The 23,949-nt window shown below is 44.7% G+C and overlaps 1 protein-coding gene across 1 annotated transcript in view; it reads left to right on the top strand.

Moving 5' to 3' along the window:
* The window catches only part of RECQL4 (RecQ like helicase 4), a 45,266-nt gene extending 27,153 nt beyond the window's left edge, over positions 1-18,113 (top strand). The window contains exons 16-25 of the mRNA XM_072602764.1: positions 11,479-11,641; positions 12,632-12,894; positions 13,148-13,279; positions 13,498-13,717; positions 15,307-15,436; positions 15,704-15,864; positions 16,158-16,338; positions 16,577-16,742; positions 17,415-17,523; positions 17,783-18,113. Of these exons, the coding sequence (XP_072458865.1) occupies positions 11,479-11,641; positions 12,632-12,894; positions 13,148-13,279; positions 13,498-13,717; positions 15,307-15,436; positions 15,704-15,864; positions 16,158-16,338; positions 16,577-16,742; positions 17,415-17,523; positions 17,783-17,910 (1,653 nt within the window). The 3' untranslated portion in view covers positions 17,911-18,113. The remainder of the gene's footprint in view (positions 1-11,478; positions 11,642-12,631; positions 12,895-13,147; positions 13,280-13,497; positions 13,718-15,306; positions 15,437-15,703; positions 15,865-16,157; positions 16,339-16,576; positions 16,743-17,414; positions 17,524-17,782) is intronic.
* Positions 18,114-23,949: the final 5,836 nt, after the last annotated feature.

Here is a 23,949-nt window from a genome sequence, read left to right as displayed (position 1 = left end):
CATTTCCACGTTAGTCATGCTGTGAAAGAAGAATCAGAACAGAGGGAGAAAGCCATAAGAAAGAAAAAAAGTGAAAACAGTCTGCTTCCTTCTGCATTCAGACTCCATCCATACTTCCTCTGAATGTGGAGAGCATTTTCCATCACGAATCTTTTGGAATTGTCTTAGATCACTGTATTGCTGAGAAGAGCTAAGCCTACTGTAGTGGATCATCACACGGTGTTGCTATTACTGTGTACAGTGTTCTCCTGGCCCTGCTCACTTCGCTCAGCATCAGTTCATATAAGTCTTTTCAGGTCTTTCTGAAGTCTGCCTGCTCCTCATTTCTTACAGCATAATAGGAGCCCATTACATTCATATGCTACAACTTGTTCAGCCGTCCCCCAATTGATGGGCATCCCCTCAATTTCCAATTCTTTGCCACCACAAAAAAAGTTGCTTTTAGTTCTAACTCATCTTGACAACATCCCCAAAACTGGTTTATGAGGTCCCTTTCAGTTCTAATATTCTCTGAGCCTGTACCACCATAAAATTCCTAAGAGTTGTGAGTTATCTCATGTATTTCTTCTCTTTCAGAGAAGAGTTGCTCATCCCCACAGAATAACTGTCATTCCTATAATGCTTTTTTACCTTTTAAAAAGCCCTATAACAATCCTGCTGGTAAGCAGTGTTATCACCATCTTATTTTTTTTTTTTTAAGATTTTCATCTTTTAATTTTGCCTTATTTTTATTGATATCTTTTATTTTTATATCCTATTTGTTTCAAAATATATTTCTCCTCTTTCCCTACCTAGAAAGTCATTCCTTGTATCAGAGATTTTAAAAGAAAGAGAATAAACAGTTCAGCAAAACTAGCCAGTCCATCAGCCCTGTGCGCAGTATTCCAGACCCATAGTCCCCGACCTATGCAATGACAGGAGGGAGATGCATTTTTCTCAACAGTCTTCCAGGGCCAAGCCTGATCGTTCTAATTCCAGTGTTCAGTTTATTTTTCTTTCTGTTTGCACCATTGCAGTCATTGGGTTCTTGTTTCTTCACATTTCACTTTGCATCAGTTCACCGAAGTCTTCCTTACTTCTCTAAAGTCTTTACATTTATTTTTTAGGGCACAGCAATACCATGTATTTTGTTTGTTTAGCTGCTCTTTCTTCAATGGCCACCTACTATGTTTCCAATTCTTTGCTAGTACAAAAAAAATGCTGCTGTGAATTTTTGTATGTGGCACCTCCTTGGTGTGAGTGCTTAGCAGAGGAACCATCCCCATTTTAAAAAAGAGAGACTCAGAGAGGAAGTGACTTCCCCAATGTCACATGACAAGGATCTTCTGACTCCAGGACTCGATTTTCTTTTCTCTTTGATACAGTGCACTAGCTCTCCATGATGATCCTTTGTCCTTAATAAACCTAATCTGTGGAGCTCAGTTCTCTGCCTTTAGGGAGAAAGAGCTTCCCTTTGGCTAGTGATTAGGCATGATCAATTCTGTGAGCCAGCTACCTCTGAAGTCTTATCCTTGCTTCTTGTACTGGCAAATGAAACTTTTAGACAGGACAGTTTTTCATCAAAGGGCATTTCTCTGCCTTGCCCACAGACAGGAATTTTTTTCAAATTCAGCTCCTAATACAGTGATCACAGGAATTGGAAATTCAAGCACTCACAGTTACTGCATTTTTACATCTATCCAAAAAACGGATTGGTCATGAGCTATATTCCACCCATCCACAGACATCTTTGCAATTCACAAGGAAGCACTGTTCAAGTCACATTCCTAGCTTCCCCTGCTTGTTGCTGTATAGGTGAAACAACCACTCTTCCATCTGCAGCTTTTCACAAGCCCCATCCAGTTTCTCTATACCTGGCAAATACTTCAAAATCTTGGCTAGCCTACCAGTCTCCATGAAGTGTAACACTATGTACTGTGGTGAATTATAGCTAAATGCATTAGAGAGATATGGAGTGTTCTGAGTGAGGAAGCCCCTCCCTCTCCAGGCAGATCCTCTGTCATGTTCCTTGGTGAATGCTCTTCCTGGTTGAGCACAATGTAGTAAACCATCAATTAACAAAAACTTATTAAGCACCTACAATATGCCAAGCACCATGATAAGCACTACAGGTAACAGTAACAGATGCTGGTATAAAAGGATAAAAAAAGTTAAGCACTCCCATCTCTCAGGGAGCTTATATTCTGAGGAGGCAACGTCTACTTATGTAAGGCTTCATGTTGAAGATGGGGCTTGAGTCAAGTCTGAAGGAAGTGAGACATTCTCTGAAGGGGAGATGGGAAGGAATGGCATTCTGGGAGTGTGGGATGGCTAGTGCAAAAGCATGAAGAAGGGAGATAGGATGACCTGTGAGAAAGAGAAAAAACCAGTTTAACTGGATCTCAGAATGCAGAAGAGTGAATGTATGAAGCTCAAAAAATGGGTTAGAGCCAGGTTGTAAATGACAAGCAGAGGAATTTCTGTATAATGCTAAAAGCAATGAGTTTATTGAATTAGAATTAAAACTGTTAGATCTATGTTTAAGAAAAAATCACTTTGGCAGCTTTGTGGAGGGTGGATTGGAGTGAGAAGAGGCTCAAGGCAAAGAGATCAATGGCATACTGCCATGGCAGTAGTGGAAAAGTGATTAAGGCCTGAGCTAAGGTGGTGGCTATGTGAATGAGGGAAATGTTTGGAGGTAAGAGATGGTGTGGAGACAGAAACAGTAAGATTTGAGAACTGCTTGGTATGTAGGATAAGAGAAAGGGAGGATTTGAGGATGATAACAAGGTTACAAAACTGGGATAATGGAAAACTGCTGGAGCCCTGAACAGAAGTTTACAAGAGAGTTGGGTTTAGGGGGAAGAAAATGAGTTTGTTTTTAACATGTTGAGTTTATGGGACAGCCAGTGTGAAATGTCTAACAGGCAGCTGGTGATGCACATCTGGGACTCTGGAGAGAGAGTTCTGGGAGTCGTCTTTGTAAGGATGGGAGTTAAAAATCATAAGAGTTGTGGTTGAGATGAGATGGTGAAGAAAGAATTTAGAGAGAGAGGAGTAGACAATTCAGGACAGAGTCTTGGGGTGTGATATGGATGGTGAGCCAGTAAAGGAGATGGGGATAGAGTGGTCAGATAGGTTGGATGAGAAACAAAAGAGCACAGTATCACCCAAAGAGAATATCCAGGAGGAGAAGGCTCTTAACTGTATCAAATGAACAGAAACATATAGAAGTATGAGAACTAGGAACAAATCCTCTGCTTTGGCAATTAAGAGATCCCTGTCAATTTGGAGGGAGCATTGTCTTTTGGGTGATGAGGTAGGAAGTCAGACTACAAAGGGTTAAGGAAAAAGTGAGAGGAAAGATGGAGCCAAGAGTACAGGCAGGAACTCGCCTGAGCTGTCCCCCAATCCCCTCCAAATACCTTTAAAAAATTACTGTAAACAAATTCTAGAGCAGCAGAACCCACAAAAAGACAGAATGAAACAAATTTCCAGGTCAAGACAACATGGAAGGTCAGCAGGAAAGGTCTGTTGCACCAGGGTGAGAAGGTGCAGTCTGGTGCAGGCCATGCCCGCACAGCCTTCATCCCAGCAAACCAAGGGCAGGACTTGAGAATGATTGAATTGGTAGTGTTAGTGGCAGGGGCTGCTTCTGGAGCTCACAGCCCACAGAGCATAAAGGAGTCAAACAACTGATCAGAAAGAGATTATGGAGGTCCTTTTGCAAGCACTGTGCCAAGACACTCTGTTGCTTTGCCCATACTCATATCCCAGTTGCAGTCCTGGGTGGCAGTTGCAGAGCAAGGAAGAGCACTAGCAGAGCTTGTGGCCACAGAGAATCAGGGACCCTCTTCAAAGTTCCAGGGCAGAAAAGAATGCTTGTGGCCACTTACAGATCAGAGCACAGTCCAGAAAAGTAATAAACACATCTCTCCTTAGATCATACCACCTTGGAAGAACTGTCCCTAGAAATATCTCTGTAAACAGCTGTACAAAACCCCTGAAATTTGGGCCAGTGTGCCCTCCACTCTGGAAACAGAGCCCTACTTAAATAAAAAGTTAACAGTTAAGTAATAGGCTGGGAAAATGAGCAAACAATGAGAAAAAAACTCTGATTATAGAAAGTTATTGTTTTGAGAGGGAAGATCAACATACATACACACACCTAGAAGAAGGCAACAAAGTCAAAGCTCCAACATCCAAAACCTCCAAGAAAAATAGGAATTGGTCTCAGGCTATGGAAGAGCTCAAAAAGGACTTTGAAAATCAAGTAAAAGAGTAAAGGAAAAACTGGGAAGAGAAATGAGAGTAATGCAAGAAAATCATGATAATCGAGTCAACAGCTTGCTAAAGGAAACCCCCAAAAATGCTGAAGAAAATAACAGCTATAAAAACTGAGTAGGCCAAATGGTAAAACGGGTCCAAAAAACCAATGAGGAGAAGAAGGCCTTAAAAAGCAGAAATGGCCACATGGAAAAGGAGGTCCAAAAGCTCACTGAAGAAAATAATTCCTTAAAAATTAGAATGGAGCAAATGCATACAAATGGTTTTATGGGAAATCAAGAAATAATAAAACAAAATCAAAAGAATGAAAAAATAGAACAGTGTGAAATATCTCATTGGAAAAACAACTGATCTGGAAAATAAATCCAGGAGAGACAATTTAATAATCACTGGACTACCTGAAAGCCTTGATCAAAAAAGAGCCTGGACATCATCTTTCAACCAATTATTGAGGAAAACTGCCCTGATAATTTAGAACCAGAGGGTAAAATAGACATTGAAAGAATCCACTGATCACCTCCTGAAAGAGATCTCAAATTGAAAACTCCTAGGAATATTATAGCCAAATTCCAGAGTTCACAGGTCAAGGAGCCTGGCAAACAGCTGGAAACAGTTCAAGTGTCATGGAGGCACAGTTAGGATAACACAATATTTAGCAGCTTCTACATTCAAGGAAGGACCAGGGAACTTGGATTATAAGATTCTGGAGGGCAAAGGAGGTAGGATTACAACCAAGAATTAACTACCCCACAAAACTGAATATAATCCTTCAGGGGAGAAAATGGACATAGAGGACTTTCAAGTACTCTTGATGAAAAGCCCAGAGCTGAATAGAAAATTTGACTTTCAAATACCAGACTCAGGCTTTAAAAGGTAATCAGGAAAGGGAAATCATAAAGGACTTAATAAGGTTAAACTGTTTACATTCCTACAGGGGAAGATATTTGTAACTCATGAGACCTTTCTCCTTAGAGTAGTTAGAAAGAGTGTATATTTAGAAAGAGGGCACAGATGTGAGCTGAATATGAAGGGGTGGTATCTAAAAATATTAAGGGGTGAGAGGAATGTACAGGGAGAAAGAGAATGGGTGAGGTAAAATGGGATAAATTATTTCATACAGGGAGTAAGAAGAACCTTGTACAGTGGAGGGGAAGTGAGTGAACCTTACTCTCATCAGAATTGGCTCAAAGAGCAAATAACAGACACACTCAATTGGGTACCACAATCTAGCCCTACAGGAAAGTAAGATAAGAGGGGAGAGGAGTGATAGAAAGGAGGGCAGATTGGGAGAGGGAATAGTCGGAACCATGGCAGTTTTGAGGAGGGCCAGGGTGAGAGAAAGAATAGAATGAATGGGGGACAGGATGGACGGATATACAGTTAGCAATACTGAATGTGGAAAAAAAAATTTTGAAACAAGATTCTCTATAAAGGCCTCATTTCTCAAACATATAAAGAACTGAGTCAAATTTATAAAAAATGAGTCATTCCCCAATTGATAAATGATCAAAAGATATGATCAGCTTTCAGATGAAGTAATCAAAGCCATCTATAATCATATAAAGAAATACTCCCACTATTGATTGGAGAAATGCAAATTAAAACAATTCTGAGGTACAACCTCGTACCAATTTTATTGGCTAATAGGACAAAAAAAGGAAATGACAGATGTTGGAAGAGATGTGGGGAAAATGAGACATTAATGCACTGTTGGTGGAGTTGTGAACTGATTATTCAACCATTCTGAAGAGCAATGTGGAACTATGCCCAAAGGACTATAAAACTATGCATACCCTTTGACCTAGCAATACCACTACTAGGTCTGTATTCCAAAAGAGAGAAAAAACAAAAAGGAAAAGGATGCATATATATAAAAATATCAATAACAGCTCTTTTCTGGGGATAAAGAATTAGAAATTGATGGAAGGCCCATTGGGGAATGGCTGAACAAATTGTGCTATGTGACTGTGATGGAATACTACTGTGCTATAAAAAATGATGAGTGGATACAAAGTGAAATGTACTGTGTAAAAAGTAAAAGCAATATTGTAAGACGATCAGCTAGGAATGACTTAGCTATTCTCAGCCATACAACAAACCTAAACAACTCTTTAGGGCCTATGATGAAAAATGCTATCCATCCCCAGAGAAAGAACTGGTGGTATCTGAATTTGGATTGAAGCATATTTTTTTTACTTTGTTTTTCTTGAGGTTTTTTTTTGTCTGTGTTTTCTTTCACACGACTGTTATGGATATGTTTTGCGTGACTAAGCATGTATAACCTATATTGAAATGCTTGCCTTCTCAATGGAAGGTGGAGTAAGGAGGGAGGGAGAGAATTTGGAACTCAAAGTTTTAAAAATGAATGTCAAAAATTGTTTTTACACATAAGTGGGGAAAAAATAAAATAATTTTTAAAGAAAGGAAGGAGTGAGAGCAACTGGAAGCACTGGATATAGATAGCTTTCTCTAGGAGCTTGGCCAAGAAAGGGAGGGCAGATGCAGTAAACTTTTTAAGGAGATGATAGGATCTAATGAAAGTTTTTTTGAGGGTGGGGAGTGAGATATGTTTGAAGGCAGTAGGGAAGAATTAGTAGATAGAAATTGAACATTAGAGGTAGGAGTGATTGAGAGGGCAGCTTATTGGAGGAAGAATGAGATGGGGTGGGGGTACATGTAGAGAGGGGTTGACTTTGACAAAGGGAAAGGTCACCTCTTTATCAGAAGCTGGGAAAAAGGAGACAAGAGTGGAGGAATAGGGGGTGATGGATATCAAGGATTCTTATTAGAAGAGGAAGCTCCTATCATACAGTTTCAATCATAGAAAAGTATGAGGCTAGCTGCAGAGAGTGTGGGAGGGAGGAAAAGGTATATAAGGTTTGAAGAGAGAAGGTTTGAAATAACTTCTATGTGAGATAGGGAATCTCTTAGAGAACAATAAAAAGGATTGCCTTGCAGGGAGGGCCCACTTAAAGCTAAAAAACAGAAAGTAATGGTGTATCCACGCAGCTCAGTTGTGTGATTCCTCTGGCTACATCCAGCAGCATGTGAATGAGTACTGAAGGTGCAGATGATGAGAGTAATCTAAGGTTAGGGCTTAAAAAGAAATCACCAGTGACGGGACAAGGTAGTAGGGGGTTCAAGAGTAGGAGAGAGTATTTGACATTATACGGCCGAGATTTGTAAGGAAGGAAAGTAAAATTCCAGCAGGGATAATAACATAATACATATATTCATTTCTGCTGTATCTTCCCCTCAAACTGCCCAGTGGTTTCTCAGTACCTTGGGAGAAGTTTTAATTTTGCAAGTCCCTCCCTCATTACATTCACGTGTCCAGATGTTCAGCTGTTCCTTGTCATTAAACATTCCTTTTGTTTTCAGTCTTTTCCTACCATGGACAGTGCCATTATTTTTTTTGGTATACATGAGTATTCTGTTTTTCATTTCCTTGGTAGTTTAGTTTCCCAGAGCCCTCATTAAATTTTTTGTGACACTTTGTTTCTTTCATCATCATGATTTGTATACTGGTTCTTCCTGCTTTTAGATTGTAATCTTCTTGAACAAGATCTGTATTGTATCTGCCTTTGTTTTCCCAGAGCTTACTTAGCAAAGTGTCCTGCACACATATTAACTTTATAAAATTACACTGAAGGAATGAGTGGGACTAACCACTAACTTTCTTCATCTTAGGATAGAAAGGCTCTTCTAAGAAGGTCTTAAGGTACAAAGGTCCAATATTTTGACCAAAATGTACTCATTGGAGCTTCAATGATTATTGGTTAACCAGCTGAAAATTCCTTTCCTTCTCAGGTTAGAAAATATCCAGGGAATGAGCTGTACTGTCTCCTTTTCTAGGATCTTAGGTACAGGTGCTCTTCCTCATTCTAGCCTCCATCAGCCAGGAGCACTTTCCAGCCTTTGAGATGTCCCCATATTCCCTCATCACCCTGTGTGGCTCACTATCCATGTGGGTCACCCATCCCTAGCTGTCTGCTCCTCCACTTTTTCAGCCTCCACAAATAGCAAGCCTTATGATCTTGTTTGGCATCTTCTCTTTGACTTATGGGATGGAATCTCCTTCAGTTTATAATCAGAACCTCCCACCCAACTGTACTTAGTTTGTCCCAGTTTTTCTAAGAGTTAAGGGAGAAGCCTTCTAAGTTTAAGAAATCCTGATATCATTCTCTGTAGAGTCTCTATAACATTTTTTATTGAGGTGAGGAAGCCTAGGCTAGGGTCTCTGGTCTGTGACTATGACTTCATTCTCCCAAACTCCAGATTTCTTGTCTATAAAGCTGAGGTAACAGTATTTATGTTACCTACCAGACTGGGAGGTGGTGAGACAAGTGCTTTGCAGATTCCAAAGCATTCTGTGATGATGAGCTATTCCGATTAAGAGAGGCACACAGGCTACCTGACGCTGAACCCAGACACTATTTCTTCTTACCCCTCAATGTGTATTTCCTTCACATCTGTTGGCCAGTGCTCTGCTAGACTTGGGATCCTAATTGTTTTAGGGTTCTCTCTCTTCCCCTGGTGCAGCTGTGGTCTCATTCTGAACTTCCGGCTCAGAAAAAGACAAAGCTCCTCTTGGGACAGATGAAACGTCTGCCAGCTGGCTCTACCTTCTACTAGTAAAACATATGTCTATGCTGCTCTCCCCGTCCTATTTGGCTTCCTGAGGCCAATTTCCTCACCTCTAGCTAATGTCTGTATCCTCCAACAGACTCTGTAAACTTATTTCCTTCTACTTACCACCAGTACTCTATGCTCCAGCCAAACTGGCCTACTTACTTTTGGACCACTCACTCACCTGGATTCTGCCTGCAGTCTACACCCTACCAGATAGATATTCCTTCTGCATAACCCTAACTCAGATGTCTATGGTGCCTTCCTCACAACAGGCCTGTGAGCTATGTGGTGCAGGTATCACTCTTGTTTCCCAGAGGAGACTGGGACTCTGAGAAGTTATGGCTTGCCTACAGTCACAGCTAGTGAGCCCTTAAGACAAGTCCTTTCTTGCTCAAAACCCTTCACTGTCTCCCTAATGCCTACTGATAAGTTCTTACCTTTTTGACTAGTATTCAAGGTTCTTCATGGCCTGACACTCCCCTATCTTCCATCATTCCTCTCTATATAATCTGAACCTCTGACAAGCCACTCTGCTCTCTGTCCCTTGAACATTTCCTGCCTTTGCTCATGATGTTCCTTATTCCAGGAATGCCTGCCTTCCCTTTACCCCTTTCAGCAGCTCACTCCCTAGTTGTCTTTTCAAACCTCACTTTTGCACAGGCTGCCCCCATGCCTAGAATGCACTCCATCTTCATTCCTCTGCCTCACAGAACCTGATTCCAAAGTTTCAAGCCTGAGTGACTTGGAGGATGGTGGTAGCAATGAGAGAAGCCAGATTGGGTTTTGAGGGGAGTTGGGTAAATTCTTTTATGGAACTGTTGAGTTGGAGGTACCACAGGAAATCCAAGTAGAGCTCTCAAGCAGATAGTTGGACCTAGAGCTCAGATGAGTGAGGTAATCTGTCATAGTACAATATTACTACTGAGACTGTACTTTGCATTTTTTTTTATATTCTATTTATTTTTAGATTTCAACATTCATTTCCACAAAATTTTGAGTTCCAGTTTTTCTCCCCATCTCTCCCCTGCCCCCACCCCATAACATCTTGCATTCTGATTACCCCTCCCTTCGATCACACCCCACCCTTCCCTTATCCCCATCTTCTCTCTTTTCTTTTAGGGCAAGATAAATTTCTATACCCCATTACCTGTATTTCTTATTTCCCAGTTATATGCAATAATAATTGTCAACATTCATTTCTAATACTTTGAATTCCAATTTCTCTCCCTCCCCATCCCCACTGAGAAGGCAAGCAATTCAATACAGGCTATATATGTGTCATTTTCAAAAGATTTCCATAATAATCATGTTGTGTAATACTAACTATATTACCCTCTAGCCTACCCTATCCTCCCTTATTTTTTTATTCCCTCATTTGACCTTGTTCCCTCCCAAAAGTGTTTACTTCTAGTTATTCCCTTCTCCCATTGCCATCCCTTCTATCATCCCTCTCACCCCACTTGTCCCCTTCTTCCCTACTTTCCTGTAGAGTAAGATAGATTTTCATACCAAATTTAGTGAGCATGTTATTCCCTCCTTAAGCCGTATGTGGAGAGAGTAAGCTTCACTTTTCCCCTCTCACCTCCTCTCTTTTTTCCTTCACTGAACAAGATTTTTCTTATCTCTTTTATGAGTTATAGCCTGCCCCATTCCATTTCTCCCTTTCTCCTTCCAGTATTTTCCTCCCTGACTCTGTGTGTGTGTGTGTGTGTGTGTGTGTGTGTGTGTGTGTGTGTGTGTGTGTGTGTGGCCAGGGCTGGGCTCAGCATCCTGTAAGATAGATCTTTCCTGTCGGCCTTCCAGATTACCTTTGGCTGGAAATCTCTTTCACTCTGTTGTTCTGTGGCTTCTGCTGCTCTAGAATTTGTTGAGAGTCATTTTTTACAGGTATTTTGTGGGCTGTAGGGGAAGCACTGGAGTATAGGTGTCTTTCTACTCTGCCATCTTGGCTCCGCCCATGTACTCTGCATTTTAAGGCCCAAGTCTATCAGAAACAAATGTATTTAATTTATCATTAATTCCACATCCAAGCCATTTCTACTTTGGACAGAGAAATATCCAAAGTGATATAATCCCCCATGCCTACCAACATGACTCTGTCCCAAGATAATTATAGGAGACATTTACAGGAATCTGGAACAAGGGAAAAATATGGCAAAATAGAGTGTGGGTAAGAATTCAAGAAGAGCTGAGAAATCAAGTTCCCATTTCATTCCTCTTGAACCGCTCCTCAAATAATCAGTAGGGTTTGAGACTGTCTGGCTGCCTTTCAGTGACAGAGGGCAGTTCCCTGGTTGGTCCAAACCCTTGCCCCTTCAGGGATAGGGAAAGCAATGAACTTAATTAGAGTCAAGTTTGGCTATCATCTTTAATCCAGTTCTCCAAAAAACTTGTTTCCTTTAACTTTTGTTCTACCCACTTGCCTACGAAGAAAAAGTCTGGAAAGGGTTTTAGGCTGGAGAAGTATTATTTAGTAACATTTCTAGAGAAATGAAAAAGGAGGTTGTTAATGTGCTTCCCCAGGTTACAACCAGGTATGATTCCCATCAGCCCTAAGAGAAGGGTCCTTTCTTTACACAGGCCCTTGTGACCCTGCTAAAGGGAGAACGGTTTGGAAGTCTAGGATCCATCATTGTGTACTGCAACCGGAGGGATGAGACTGTACGTGTGGCTGCGCTGCTTCGGACTTGTCTTCAGGAGTCTCAGATTCTAAAACGTTCTGAGGAATCCCCAGGACCCAGAGGTGAGGGAAGTAGGCCCTGATGATCAGACAATGACGATAGTGCCACAAAGTTTGCAAAGCACTTAACAAATCTCATTTGGTCCCTACAACAGCACTGGGAGGTGGGTGCTCTTACTATCCCCATTTTATAGTCTAGGAGACTAAGGCAGAAACAGGTTAAGTGACTTGCCCAATGTCACACAAACAGTGTCTGAGGCAGGATTCAAACTCAGGTCTTCTTCAACTCCAGGCCCCTGTGCTCTCTCCACTGCATCACCAACTACCTGGTGTAACCTCCTCACTTGACACATCAGTTAACCAAAGCCCAGATAAGTGAGATAACAACGTCAAGAATGGGGAAAATACTCTACTCCCACCAGCCATGGCAGGTCCTTCTAGTCCTAGCCCCTCCCCCAAGAGAAGAAGCCAAGCATACAAGCTCAGCCAAGGTGAGAGAGAGTCCCAAGGCCTTAGCTCCCTATGTCTTGGTCTGACCCCTGGACCCTCAAAGCATTCTTCCCTAGGTCAGAGCCGGAGCTTTAGGTCAAAGCCCAAACACACCCCTTTTAGGGAAGGGGGGCTTTTCCCACAAAGCATCCAGCCTCAGCTCCCCTAGGAATCCTTCCCTGATCTGGCTTCTAGGCACTGCAGTATAGTGGGATAAGATGCCAAAGCGCCTGGATGTGAGTGTCAGCACTAACCCTGGGACCAGAAGACCAGAGTTTGAATTCCACCTCTGCAGCTACCAGCTGTGTGACTGTAGTGAGCCCCCTCATTTCTGTGCCAGCAACTTCTACCTTTGTTAAATGAGGCGTCTCTACTAGATGGTCTCCAGATTCTGAGATTCTATGATTCTTTCCAAGTATATGTCTTCCTGTGTCAAATGGAAATAGTACTACTTGCCCTAAAGTGCTATGTAAATACTATGATTGTTCATCATCACAGTTTTTTGTGCATGTGATGTGTTATTAGTAAATAACAACATCCCAACGTCCGTGTTCCTTTTTGTAGGGCAGCTGCCAGAGGCTGTGGCAGAAGCATATCATGCAGGCCTGTCAGCCTCAGAGCGTCGGCGGGTACAGAGGGCCTTCATGCAGGGCCGGCTGCGGGTGGTGGTAGCTACAGTAGCATTTGGGATGGGGCTGGACCGGCCAGATGTACGAGCTGTGCTGCACCACGGGCTCCCTGGAAGCATTGAGAGTTATGTGCAGGAGATTGGTCGGGCCGGGAGAGATGGGCTGCCTGCCCACTGCCACGTCTTCTTGCAGCCCCAGGTCAGTGTGTCAGTCAGTCAATGCCTGGCTCCTCCAGACTTTATTTCTGCCCTTCAGTATTTCCCCCTCAGTTCCCCAAAGGCCTTGGGAGGCATGGTGGTGTCAAGTTCCCTTTCAAGTCCCTGGCCCTGGGCCCTGTCCCATGACCCACTTGCATTGCCTTACGATTCATGATCTTGGGCACTCCTTGATTCCTCTTTAGTAAGAACACTTGGGAAGAGGACTGTCTGACCCACTTCTCTCCTCACTACAGGGAGAAGACCTCCGAGAACTGCGCAAGCACATCTATGCTGACACTGTAGACTACCTGACTGTAAAGAAACTGGTGCACAAGGTGTTTCCCCCATGCACCTGTTCAAAGGTTCTCCAGAAGCTGCAAGTACTGGTGAGTTTGAGGATGGGAAGACCATCAATGCTGGAGTCCACGTCCCAAGCTGAGCCTTGGGAGCAAGAGGGATCAACATGGGATGGGGTGGGGACTTGGGGGTCAACCCAGGTGCTTCTTCAGCCCCTGCTTCTATGTGTCCTATAGACCTATGGGTAAGGATCTTCACTTGGGGAGCCTTGGTGACTTTGTTGGGGTGGGGAGGTGTCTTCCTACAGGATGCTGAGGTGAGCAATGGGGAGGCCTTGGAGAAGGAAAGCTCTACTCCCCATAGGCAAGAGCTGCAGGAAGTGCCCACCTCAGGAGGAGGGGGAATGCAGAATGCTGGTCCCCAGGAAGAAAGTGAGGTTCCTGCCAGTGTGCAGAGAGCCTGCCCAGGCCATGAGCGTGCCCTCTCTGTTCAGCAGATGGTAGAGGCTCTGGACATGCGTGAAGAGGGTAAGACCCTAAAATTTTGTCTCCTGGACAGACAGGCCCTTGTCCTGGTTTCCCTTAGTTATTATGAACAAGAATCTCTTCTATTTCTATAGCTTTTTCAACTCTATTAAAACTAATACAAATGTTACAGATGAGAATATGGAAGGTCAGGAAACCTGAGTGGTTTGCCCATGGTTAGTGTCAGAAATAGGACTAAAATGCCCCGGCCCCATCTTGAGGACAGTGCTCTTTCCCCATGTCATTCATTTCAGAGGATCATAGAGCTGGAAAAGACTTTAAAGGCCATCTAGTCAAGTCAGCAAGCATTGATTAAGCACCTACTATGTGCCAAGCCCTGTGCTAAGCGCTGGGGATACAAACAAAGGTGAAAAAAAAAATCTCTGCTGTCAGGAAGCTCAACAGACTAATGGGGGAGACCACATGCAAACAACTGTGCAAACAAGATATATTCCAGATAAATTAGAGATGATCAAGAGAAAGAAGGCAGTTATATTAAGGGGAATCAGGAAAGACTTCTCGTAGAAAGTGGGACTTAATCTGGGATTTGAAGGAAGCCAGGGAAGGAAACATAGAGAATTCCAGGCAGGTGAAAATGGATGGGGAGAAATTGGGGTGTCTTATGTGAAGAACCACAAGGAGGCCAGTGTCACTGGATCACAGAGTATGGGGGTAGTGTGGTGTAAGAAGTATGGAAAGGTAAGAGGGAGCTGGATTATGAATATAAGCTTTGTATTTGATCCTAGAGGTAAAAGGGAGCCAGCCACTGAATTCTGGGAAAGATGACATGGTCAGACCCGTGGCATCCCCACAGCAGAATGGAGGAAGATAAGAGACAAGGCAGGGAGACCAACCAGCAAGAATCTAGACATGAGATGATGAGGGCCTCCATCTGGGGGGAGGAGGGAAATGTTAGAGGAGGCACAAGAGAAACAGTGAAGGTAGAGTGGACAGATTTGGCAACAAACTGGACAGGGAAAATGAGAAGGAGGTCTTGAGGATGAGTGTAGGTTGCAAAGCAGGGTGACTGGGAGGATGGCGGTACCCTTGACAGTCTCCACTAAGATAGGAACAGTAGAAGAGGGGAAGAGGTTGAGAGGAAAGATATGTGGGTTGTTTTGGGTGTCCAATGGTATTAAAGATGGAAATTAGGGCTAGATATGTAGATATGAGAGTCATCGGCATAGAGATAATTGAATCTCTGGTAGCTGATGAGGTCACCAAGGAAAAGAGTTTAAGAGAAGTCTTCAAGGCACCCACAGTTAGTAGACATGACCTGGAGGGAGAGTTAATGGAGAAGACTTGAAATCTAACCCCTCATTTTGTACATGGGAATAAATGAATTGAAAAATGGGCCTGGAGAGTCAGGGGATTTGCTCCCAGTGACACAAGTAGCATGCACATTGGTCAACCTTTCTCTGATACTGTTTTGGTCTCCTCCTTCCTCCCCATGAAACTAGCTGCCAGTCACAGATAGAAGTAAGTGAAACAGGCCTTATCTCTGTCAATAGCCTAGGCCCTATGGGAAAGGGCAGGACCTGGGTTCTGGGTCTCATGCCTCTCACAGCAGCTCCTTTTTTGTACTGCACCAGCCATCGAGACACTGCTCTGCTATCTAGAGCTACATCCTAGAAATTGGCTAAAACTGCTGGCCCCAACCTTCGCTGCTTGCCATCTGAAATGCTATGGTGGGCTCCCACAGCTCCAGGACTTGGCCAAGAGGTAAGGAGACCACATGGCCAACCTCGCACAAGAGGTGGGTGGCTCTGAATCACATCTACCTCTGGCCTGAGATTCAGCCTCACATTAGTGGCATTGGGTGGAGGATGCCATTGAATAAAGGTAGAACTCAAATCTGTTCATTGTGTTTGGCATCACCTAGAGGACCAGGGAAAGTACCTTTTTAAAGGTGGTGGTAAGTTCAGGAGTGGTTATTTTGGGGGCTGAAGAGCCAAAGCAGATCTCTTTCTCCCTCCTGCCCCATGGCAGGTGCCCCCCCGTGGCCGTGGCCCTCGCTCGACAGCAGGCAGCCAAAGGTAGGAGCTCCCTAGATTTCAACGTGGTGGACCTGGCTGACTTGATGGGCTGGGAAGCAGCCCTTGTGCGACGGACACTGAACCAGCTGCTGTGGGAGGTAGCGCCTGGAAAGAGTAAGAGGGCATATATGGGCTCTAACTCTGTACCTACCCTGTTCCCCTCCTATGTCTTGGCCTCTTCTCCATTCAGCCTTTCAGACCTAAGATGTGGCTGAACATCTCAAAATGAGGCTTCCTATTCCCTCGATATTTATATTCCAGGTGGAAATGCTTCCTGATAGGGCCCTCTTGGGGGGAATGGGAACAGAAGGGACTGTGTCTGGGATGGGACCTCTGGGTAGTTAGGATTAAAAATGATGACTATTCCCATGTTACCTGAGTGACCCCTGTGCCTTCCCTTGATGCAGGAGCTCCTCGACGTACAGGGGTCCTAGTGGAGTATAAGGACCTGTCATTCCACCTGCAGTCCCCAGGGGACCTGACAGCCTTTGAGCTGGATGAAATCTGTGACTTTCTGCACCAGCGTATTCAAGCCCGAGAAAGAGAAGCTCTGGCCCAGTTACGGGCCACCTTCCAGGCCTTCCAAAGGTGATGGGAAATTAGGAACCAGGAGCTGAAGACAGTGTTGGCCCCCCAGGTCTCTTTCTGAAAGCTTTCTCTCCTAAGGGCTGGAAGGAGAGTGAGGGTCCTACCCCTTCAATGCAGTTCATGGGGGCTGGGCCTCTAGTGGGTGGCGGCAGAATCACTGGCAGGTGGGGCATCTGTGCACATCACTTAGAAACCCTGTGGCTGTCTTACTTAGTTTGTGTTCTGCCCTTCTTCTTAGGGTGGCGTTCCCCAACTGTGGGCCCTGCATGGAATATGTAGATGAAGAAAGGAGTGACCAGCTGAAGATCTTGCTCACCCGTTACTTTGAGGAGGGGACAGCAGCGCTTGTTGAGGGTCCCTTCAGGGAAATCAATGAGCAAGACCATGACTTTGGTCAGGCCAGAGTGAGTGTCACTAGTCTCCAGTCACAGCCCCTCCCTTGGGTGCCCTGTGGGGAAAAAACAAGGACAGGCCTCCAGTCTGGTGGGAAAACATGACTCACTTAAGAAGTTTGACATGGGTCTCCTCCTCTAAGGAGGGTGATCAGAGGGTCTTTATGGAAGAGAGGCATGAAACTCTGAATCTTAGACAATACAGAGCCAGGAATAAGTCTGACCAGAAAAGGCTGACAGAATGAGTAAACTGGGGAGGGAGAAGGGGCACTATAGGGCAGCTAGGTGGTACAGTGGATAGAGTACCAGGCCTGAAGTCAGGCATACTTATCTCCTTCAGTTCAAATCTGGCCTCAGACGCTAGCTGTATGACCCTGGGCAAGCCACTTAACACTGTTTGCCTCAGTTCCTCATCTATAAAATGAGCTGGAGAAGGAAATGGCAAACCACCCTGGTATCTTTGCCAAGAAAACCCTAAATGGGGTCATAAAGAGTCAGACATGACTGAACAACAACGGGGTCTTACATTCTAATTAAGCTGGAAATTGTTCTTTAAGATGCTATCCATTATTTGCTCTAGCCCAGTTGCCTAGTGCCCTGAGCCGTCTGCCTGTCTGGTGGAAGGAGATGGGAAGCCTGGTCAGTCTGATCTAACTTCTCCTATTTACCCTCCTGCACACCTAGCTCCAGGACTGGGAGAGTTCAATCTGCTCTGATGTTCGCCATCTGCTGTCCATCCGGCAGGAAGAAAAGTTCTCAGGCAGAGCTGTTGCCAGGATCTTCCATGGCATTGGTGAGAGCTGGGTTTCCTGCACCCATAATGCCTGTTTGCCTTCTTCTTATTACCCATCACTAGGACCCAACCCAATGTCCCTGAGCAGTTCTCAGCACCAGATCCTCTAACAGGAGTTCCTACTTTCTCTGGGTCCACAGGGGACATCAGTGTGTATGGGACCACTTGAGTTTCCAAGGTGGTGGTAGGGTGGTAATAAGCTTCTTGGTCCTGGGTCACATGCCACTGTATGCACTCATGCCCCATCTCATGCCCACAGGAAGTCCCTGTTACCCAGCAGAGGTGTATGGGAGGGACCGTCGATTCTGGCGGAAATACCTGCATGTGAGCTTCCCCAGTCTGCTCTGCCTAGCTACAAGAGAGATTCTTGCCTGGAAACAAGCCTGAAAGGGTTTCATCTCATCATTTCCATCAGACAGTTCTTGCCATCCTCAGTGAGGAAAAGTGTTGGCCAATCAGGTACCTGCTTTCTGCTAGGAAAGAAGCATGTGGTACTGGACTAGAAACATGCCCAACCACCCTTTACTGTCTAAGAGGAGAAAGGACAATCCTCAAAGCAGGAAATAAAAAGTGCATGGATTTGTTTTTAATGATACCAAAAATAGGTCCAGGGCCCAGCCCCAGTTTGGGGTGTGGGAAGCAGGGGATGAGGGAATGTTCCCTTTGTTTCCTCTCCTTGTTCAAGCCAGATGACTGGGAGCCAAGTCCAGATAGAGCAAGGCCACCAGGGAAAGGGCAATGAACAGTGTGAAGCAGAGCCCCAGGCCCAGTCCATCTGCCAGGGCTCCAGCCCCTGTGGTCAGCAGCAACTTCCCCAGCAGCCCCAGGGTGGCCAGAAAGCTGTAGTGAGTGGACTGGGGAGAGGAGAGAGTAGAGCCTAAAGGAATCCCAAGGTCTCACAATGCACCACATTTCCCCTAGAAATTACCAATCCTAACATGCACCTCCCCTTCCCACATCAAAAGGACTCCCTTGGGTACTGCAAGGGTCCCAGAACAAAAAGACTTCCCAGGGTGAGTGGTTCTGCCATTTGGGGTGTGCCTTGGCTGCCATTCATGTAAGGTCTTTGTCATCTTGGGGAAGGAGCAGCCTCATCTGCATTTCAAGGAGCTTGTTAATCCAGGGGACCCAAGTATATCACCTCCCCCACACCCCCAGTACCTGGATGGAGCCATGGGCTCGTTGGCTGTAGTGCATCATAAGAACAAAGGTGAGGGTGGTCACAGTTCCACTCAGAAAGTGCTGGGGACCAAGGCTCACCAAGGCAGCCCATGAGGGTCAGTGCCAGCTGACAGTCCCCTTGCAGCCTTCTGTGCCTCCCCAAAGTCTACCCTGAGTGACCTCACCATCTACAGTCCAGTTTCTTCCTGCAGCATCTCTGCCTGCCCTCTTCCTTTTCTTCCTCACCTTTCAAGAGGCCTCCAAGACTGGAGCTAGGGAAGCAGGAGAGCAGAGGCATCTGGAAGGCCAGGGCCCCAATGCGCAGCTGCAGAAAGGGCTTCAGGAGAGCCAGGGGCTGCCTGGGCAGAGGTGGAGGGGGGCTCAGTGAGGGTCAGCCTTGGCCCAACCACCCCTTTGCCCTTCACCTCTATGATGCTTCTCACCTGTGCCTGGCAAGAAGGAGCCCACCTAGGGCAGAGCCAGCAATGGAGAAGCCTACAGCCACCATCCCGTTCCATAACCCCACTTCTGCAGCTGACACACCCTGGTCCAGCAAAAAGAGAGGGAACAGGCTGATGGCCCCCTGTTCACCTGGGCAGGGGATAGACACAGGACATGGTGGGAGAGCTGAGCCAGGAATCTCAGGTACCCACCCTCCTCCAGCAACCTTCCCCTCCCTGCTAAAGACCTTCACAGCACTGGGATCAATCTCTTATCTCACAAAGGAGGCCCAGGGAAGTGACTGGCACCACAGCAAGGGCCATTTAGTGGCAGGGCCAGGATTCAGACCCTGATCCTCTGATACCAAATCCAGTGTTCTCCACTGCATCATGTGTCTCTCTGGATGAGGGGGATCTCCAGACCATTCAGTCATGCCCCCATTTCAGAAGGAAACCAAGGCTCACAAGAAGGAAGGGAGCTGCGGGGTCACAGCAGATCAGGGGCAGCTCCCTCGATGGACCACTTTGCGAAGGGGGAAACTGAGGACCTGCCGCTCACCAAGCTTATAGAGGAGGACAAAGCCAGCGGTCCACAGGGTCCCTGGCACAGCCAGGAGGGCTCGGAGCCCACGTGGGGGGTGGATGGGACTTCTGGGAAGAAAGGCTGTCATTAGAGGACTCCTGCCAGGTTGAAGGGCCCCTCCCCAACCCGCTGTGGTTTCCCTGCTGCCTCCCCCATCAAAGACAAGCCCTCTATGAACTTGAGGAAACTGAGGCCAACAGGGTCAAGTGGCCTGCCCAGGGTCACTCGGAGGCCGGATTTCAGCTCCGGAAGTTGTCTTCCTGACTCCAGGCCCCGCGTATGTGTGTATGGGTATGCACACACCCACAGCACACCTGTATCAGGGTACGTCCACGTGGGTGTGCACCCCCTTCTTCCGCTCTGCAGCCCTGACAGACGTGTGACACCTGCTGTCCATCGCCCTGCCATGGCTTCTCCCCGATACTGCGTGTCCCCCGTCCCTGGAATTCACTCTTACTTCACCTCATTCACCTCCATTTCCTGAGATCCTTTGTTTCCTCCAGAACTGCTCAGTTGACACTTTCTGTGTGAAGTGTTTCCTGATCCCCCCCATTTGCCCCCCAAAATTACCTTGTGTTTATTTGGTATATATCTTATATAAATTGATGTTGATAGGTGACACGGTATAATGGGGAAAACACTATCTTTGTATAAGACATATATTGAGGGGCAGCTAGGCGGTGCAGTGGATAGAGCACCAGTGCAGGAGTCAGGAGGACCTGAGTTCCAATCTCACCTCAGACACTTGACGCTCACTGAGTGACCTTGGGCAAGTCACTTAACCCCAACTGCCTCATCCTGGGTCATGTCCAGTCATCCTGATGAATATCTGATCACTGGATCCAGATGGCTCTGGAGGAGAAGTGAGGCTGGTGACCTGCACAGCCCTCCCTCACTCAAAACAGTCAAGTCCTGTCATTGTTTCTCTTATGGCATGGTCTTCAGCAATGGAAGACCACCACGCATATCCTGTATAAGATCTCACCACTGTCATTACCTGGGTGACCTTGGCCTAGTCACTTAACTTTTCTGGGCCTCAGTTTCCTGATCTGTAAAAGGAGGGTATTGAACTAGAGAGCCCCTAAGATTCTTTCCAGCTCCAGACTGGTGATCCTATGTACATTCTGTATTTAACTTGTGTGAAATTGTTTGTGTACGTGTCATCAGGGCAGGGCCAGTTTGATTTTTGTCTTTGTGTTTCCAGGACCCAGCAGAATGCCTGGCACATAAAGGGTCCCTACTTATAAAAAGTACTTGTGGAGTTGATACCTAGTCTCCCTAAGCTGTGGCCGACAACCAAGGCGGTGAGAGCTAGAAGAGAAAGATGCTTATCTAATGATAAAATGATAGGCATAGTCTGTCAGTAAGCTTGTATTAAGAATCTGCTGTGTGCCAGGCTCTGCGGACACAAACAAAAGCAAAAGACATTCCCTACCCTCAAGGTGCTGACAGTCTAACAGAGGAGGCCCCATGAAAGCAAACAAGATATATACAGGATAAGCTGGAGGTGAATAGAGGGAAAGAACTAGCATGAAAGAGGATCAGGAAAGGCTTCTCATGGAAGGTGGGATTCTGGCTGGACTTGAAGGAAACTAGGCGGCAGAGAGGAGGAAGGAAAGCATGCCAGGAGTGGAGAACAGCCAGTGAGAGGATTATAAAAGAGACATGGACCATTTTGGTTGCTTAACATTGAAAAATTTTTGGATAAACCAAATCAGTGCAACTAAAATTAAAAGATACAGTTACATGGGAAAAATATTTTCATAACAAATTTCTCTGATTAAACTCTGATATCCAAAATAAGGAACTGATTGAAGCATATAACAATGATGCCATTCCTCAAGGAAAAAAATGGTCAAAAGATATAAGGAAGAAATATAAACTATCAACAAACATACCAAAAAATACTCCAAATCACTAATAGTTAGAGGACTCTGAGGTTCTCCCTCACACTTTTGAGATTGATAAAGATGACAAAAACTGAAAATGACAATTATTAGAGGCGCTATGGGGAGAAAGTCACATCAGGAGAATGGTAGAGTTGTGAACTGGTCCAGCCATTCTGGAAATCAGTTTGGAACTATGTCCCAAAAAACTAAAGTCTGCATATCATTTGACCTAGTAATATCGCTATTAGGACTATACCCCAAAGAGTACAAAAAAAGAGAGAAAAGGGCCACTGTGGACGTAAATATTTATAGCAGTTCTTTTGTTGTAACCCAAAACTAGAAACAAAAGGTGGTGCCCTCAGTTGGGTGAACCGAAGGTTCAAACTGGGTGAATTTGGCTGTGTATTTGAAAGGTTCAAATTGGGTGAATTTGAAATGATGGGATATGAATGTAATAGAATGTTATTTCCCTATAAGAAATAACTGGCAGGGTGGTTTCAGAAAAATCCTAAAATGATATTATACATATGTCAAAGAAAAAAACATTAATGCTGTCCTATGTGTTTTCAGCCTCAGTTCTGTCAGAAATAGTGTAATTTTGCATTCATCCATATCCAAAACACTTCTAGTTTGGAAAGAGACATATCCGAAATGGCACAGACACAATTACCTTCTGACATGAATCTGCCCCAAGAAGACTTCAATTACAGGAATCCTGAAAAAATATGTTAAAATGCAGTTTGGATTAACTTTCTAAAATTATTGAGTAACCAAGTCTCCATGCACTTTCCCCTACTCCTGGAGTTAAGCAAAGGTACTTCTTTCTCTCCCATGCATATCTTAATCCTTTTTCCTTGGAAAAGAGTGGGTCTAATGGTAAAGAAGACATTGCCTTTGGGTGGATCTGTAACCCCATGGCTTTCGGGGTAGGGAAGGCAAAGATATGAATAAATCAAGAGTTATTCTATGTTAAACTATTTGAGACCATCCTTAATCCATTTTGCTAAGAAAGGCTCTTTTGTGGTTGTCCTATCACCCACCTTTCCAGGGGGCTTTTCCCAGAAGTCTGGAAATGAAAGGAAGGGAACAAGCATCTATTAAGAATCTACCACATGTCAGGCATTGTGCTAAGTCAAGCTTTTTACAAATATTCTTCTATCTTTATAACAGCCCTAGGAGGTAGGCACTATTATTGTTCCCATTTTGCAGTTGAGGAAACTGAGGCATGGAGGTTAAATGACTTTGCCCATGGTCACAGAGCTTGTAAGTGTCTGAGGTCAAATTTGAATTCAGATCTTTCTGATATCTAGCTCAGCATTCCATCCACTGTACCACCTATCTGCCTTTAGAGAAGAACACTATTTTTTAATTATTTTCAGAGAGACAAAATGAAGTTTTAAAATATGGTTTCACACTAAGATAATTAAATAGAAAGATTTTGGGGGAAGAAAAGTGTTCATAATCAGACAAACCAGAATAGGTTTCCTTGTTGGTGAGAGCTTTGGTATTAAAGATAGAGATTCTCAATAGAGAAATGGTGCCCTATGGGGCAGAAAGAGATATACACAGTCTGATATGGTCAATGTGTGGGATGGCTCAGGTCCCTGCATAAATCAATTACTCAGAGGCCTCTCAAAGTGATGACAGAAAAGTGATTTATTCGATTCTTGAGAAGCGGGGCTAACCTGTAGGAGTAGAAAAGCCGCAGACAAAGAAAAGGGCAGTGATTTATATAGATACTAACGCAAGTCCTTCCTCCCCCACTGACCATTATCCTCATTAGCTGAGAATATGATCTTACATTCTAGACACGAAATCTAACCAATCCCTTTTGAAATGAAGACATCGAGGAATTATGTAAGTTTTGTCCAATTATTGAGACCCTAATACACTACACAGTTTTATATCCTTATATGGAACTATTCTATTCTAAAAATATTGTAACCTTGAGCCTTTAGGCCTTACCTCACCCCTGGGAGAAGAATTACAATCTGAGAAGTCTTCACTAAACCTATCCCACTCAGTCAATATATTGATTTGTTTTTGCTTAACTATACTCTCTTTTAAGGAAGTATTCAATTGGGAGGGAGGATATTGGGAGAGAGAGAAGGGGAAAGAAAAAAAGAAAGAGGAAGGAAAAAAGGACAGGAGGGAGGAGGAAGGAAAGAAGACGAGAGGGGAAAGAGGAGGGAGAGAAAGAGACAGACAGATATGGAGAGCACAGGCTCCAGCTTTGGGGGCCACCCAGAGTTAGTGAGTTGGAGAAATAGATGAAAGTACAGCAGACTAAACCAAGAAGCCATCATACAGGTAAGAGAGATTGTGTTTGTTCTTTGTTTCCGAAGAAGACCAT

This window comes from Notamacropus eugenii, chromosome 4, assembly GCF_028372415.1.
Source record: "Notamacropus eugenii isolate mMacEug1 chromosome 4, mMacEug1.pri_v2, whole genome shotgun sequence".
Classification (NCBI taxonomy): domain Eukaryota; kingdom Metazoa; phylum Chordata; class Mammalia; order Diprotodontia; family Macropodidae; genus Notamacropus; species Notamacropus eugenii.
The sequence above is the reverse complement of the archived record's forward strand: the minus strand, read 5'-3'. Positions and strand labels throughout refer to the sequence as shown.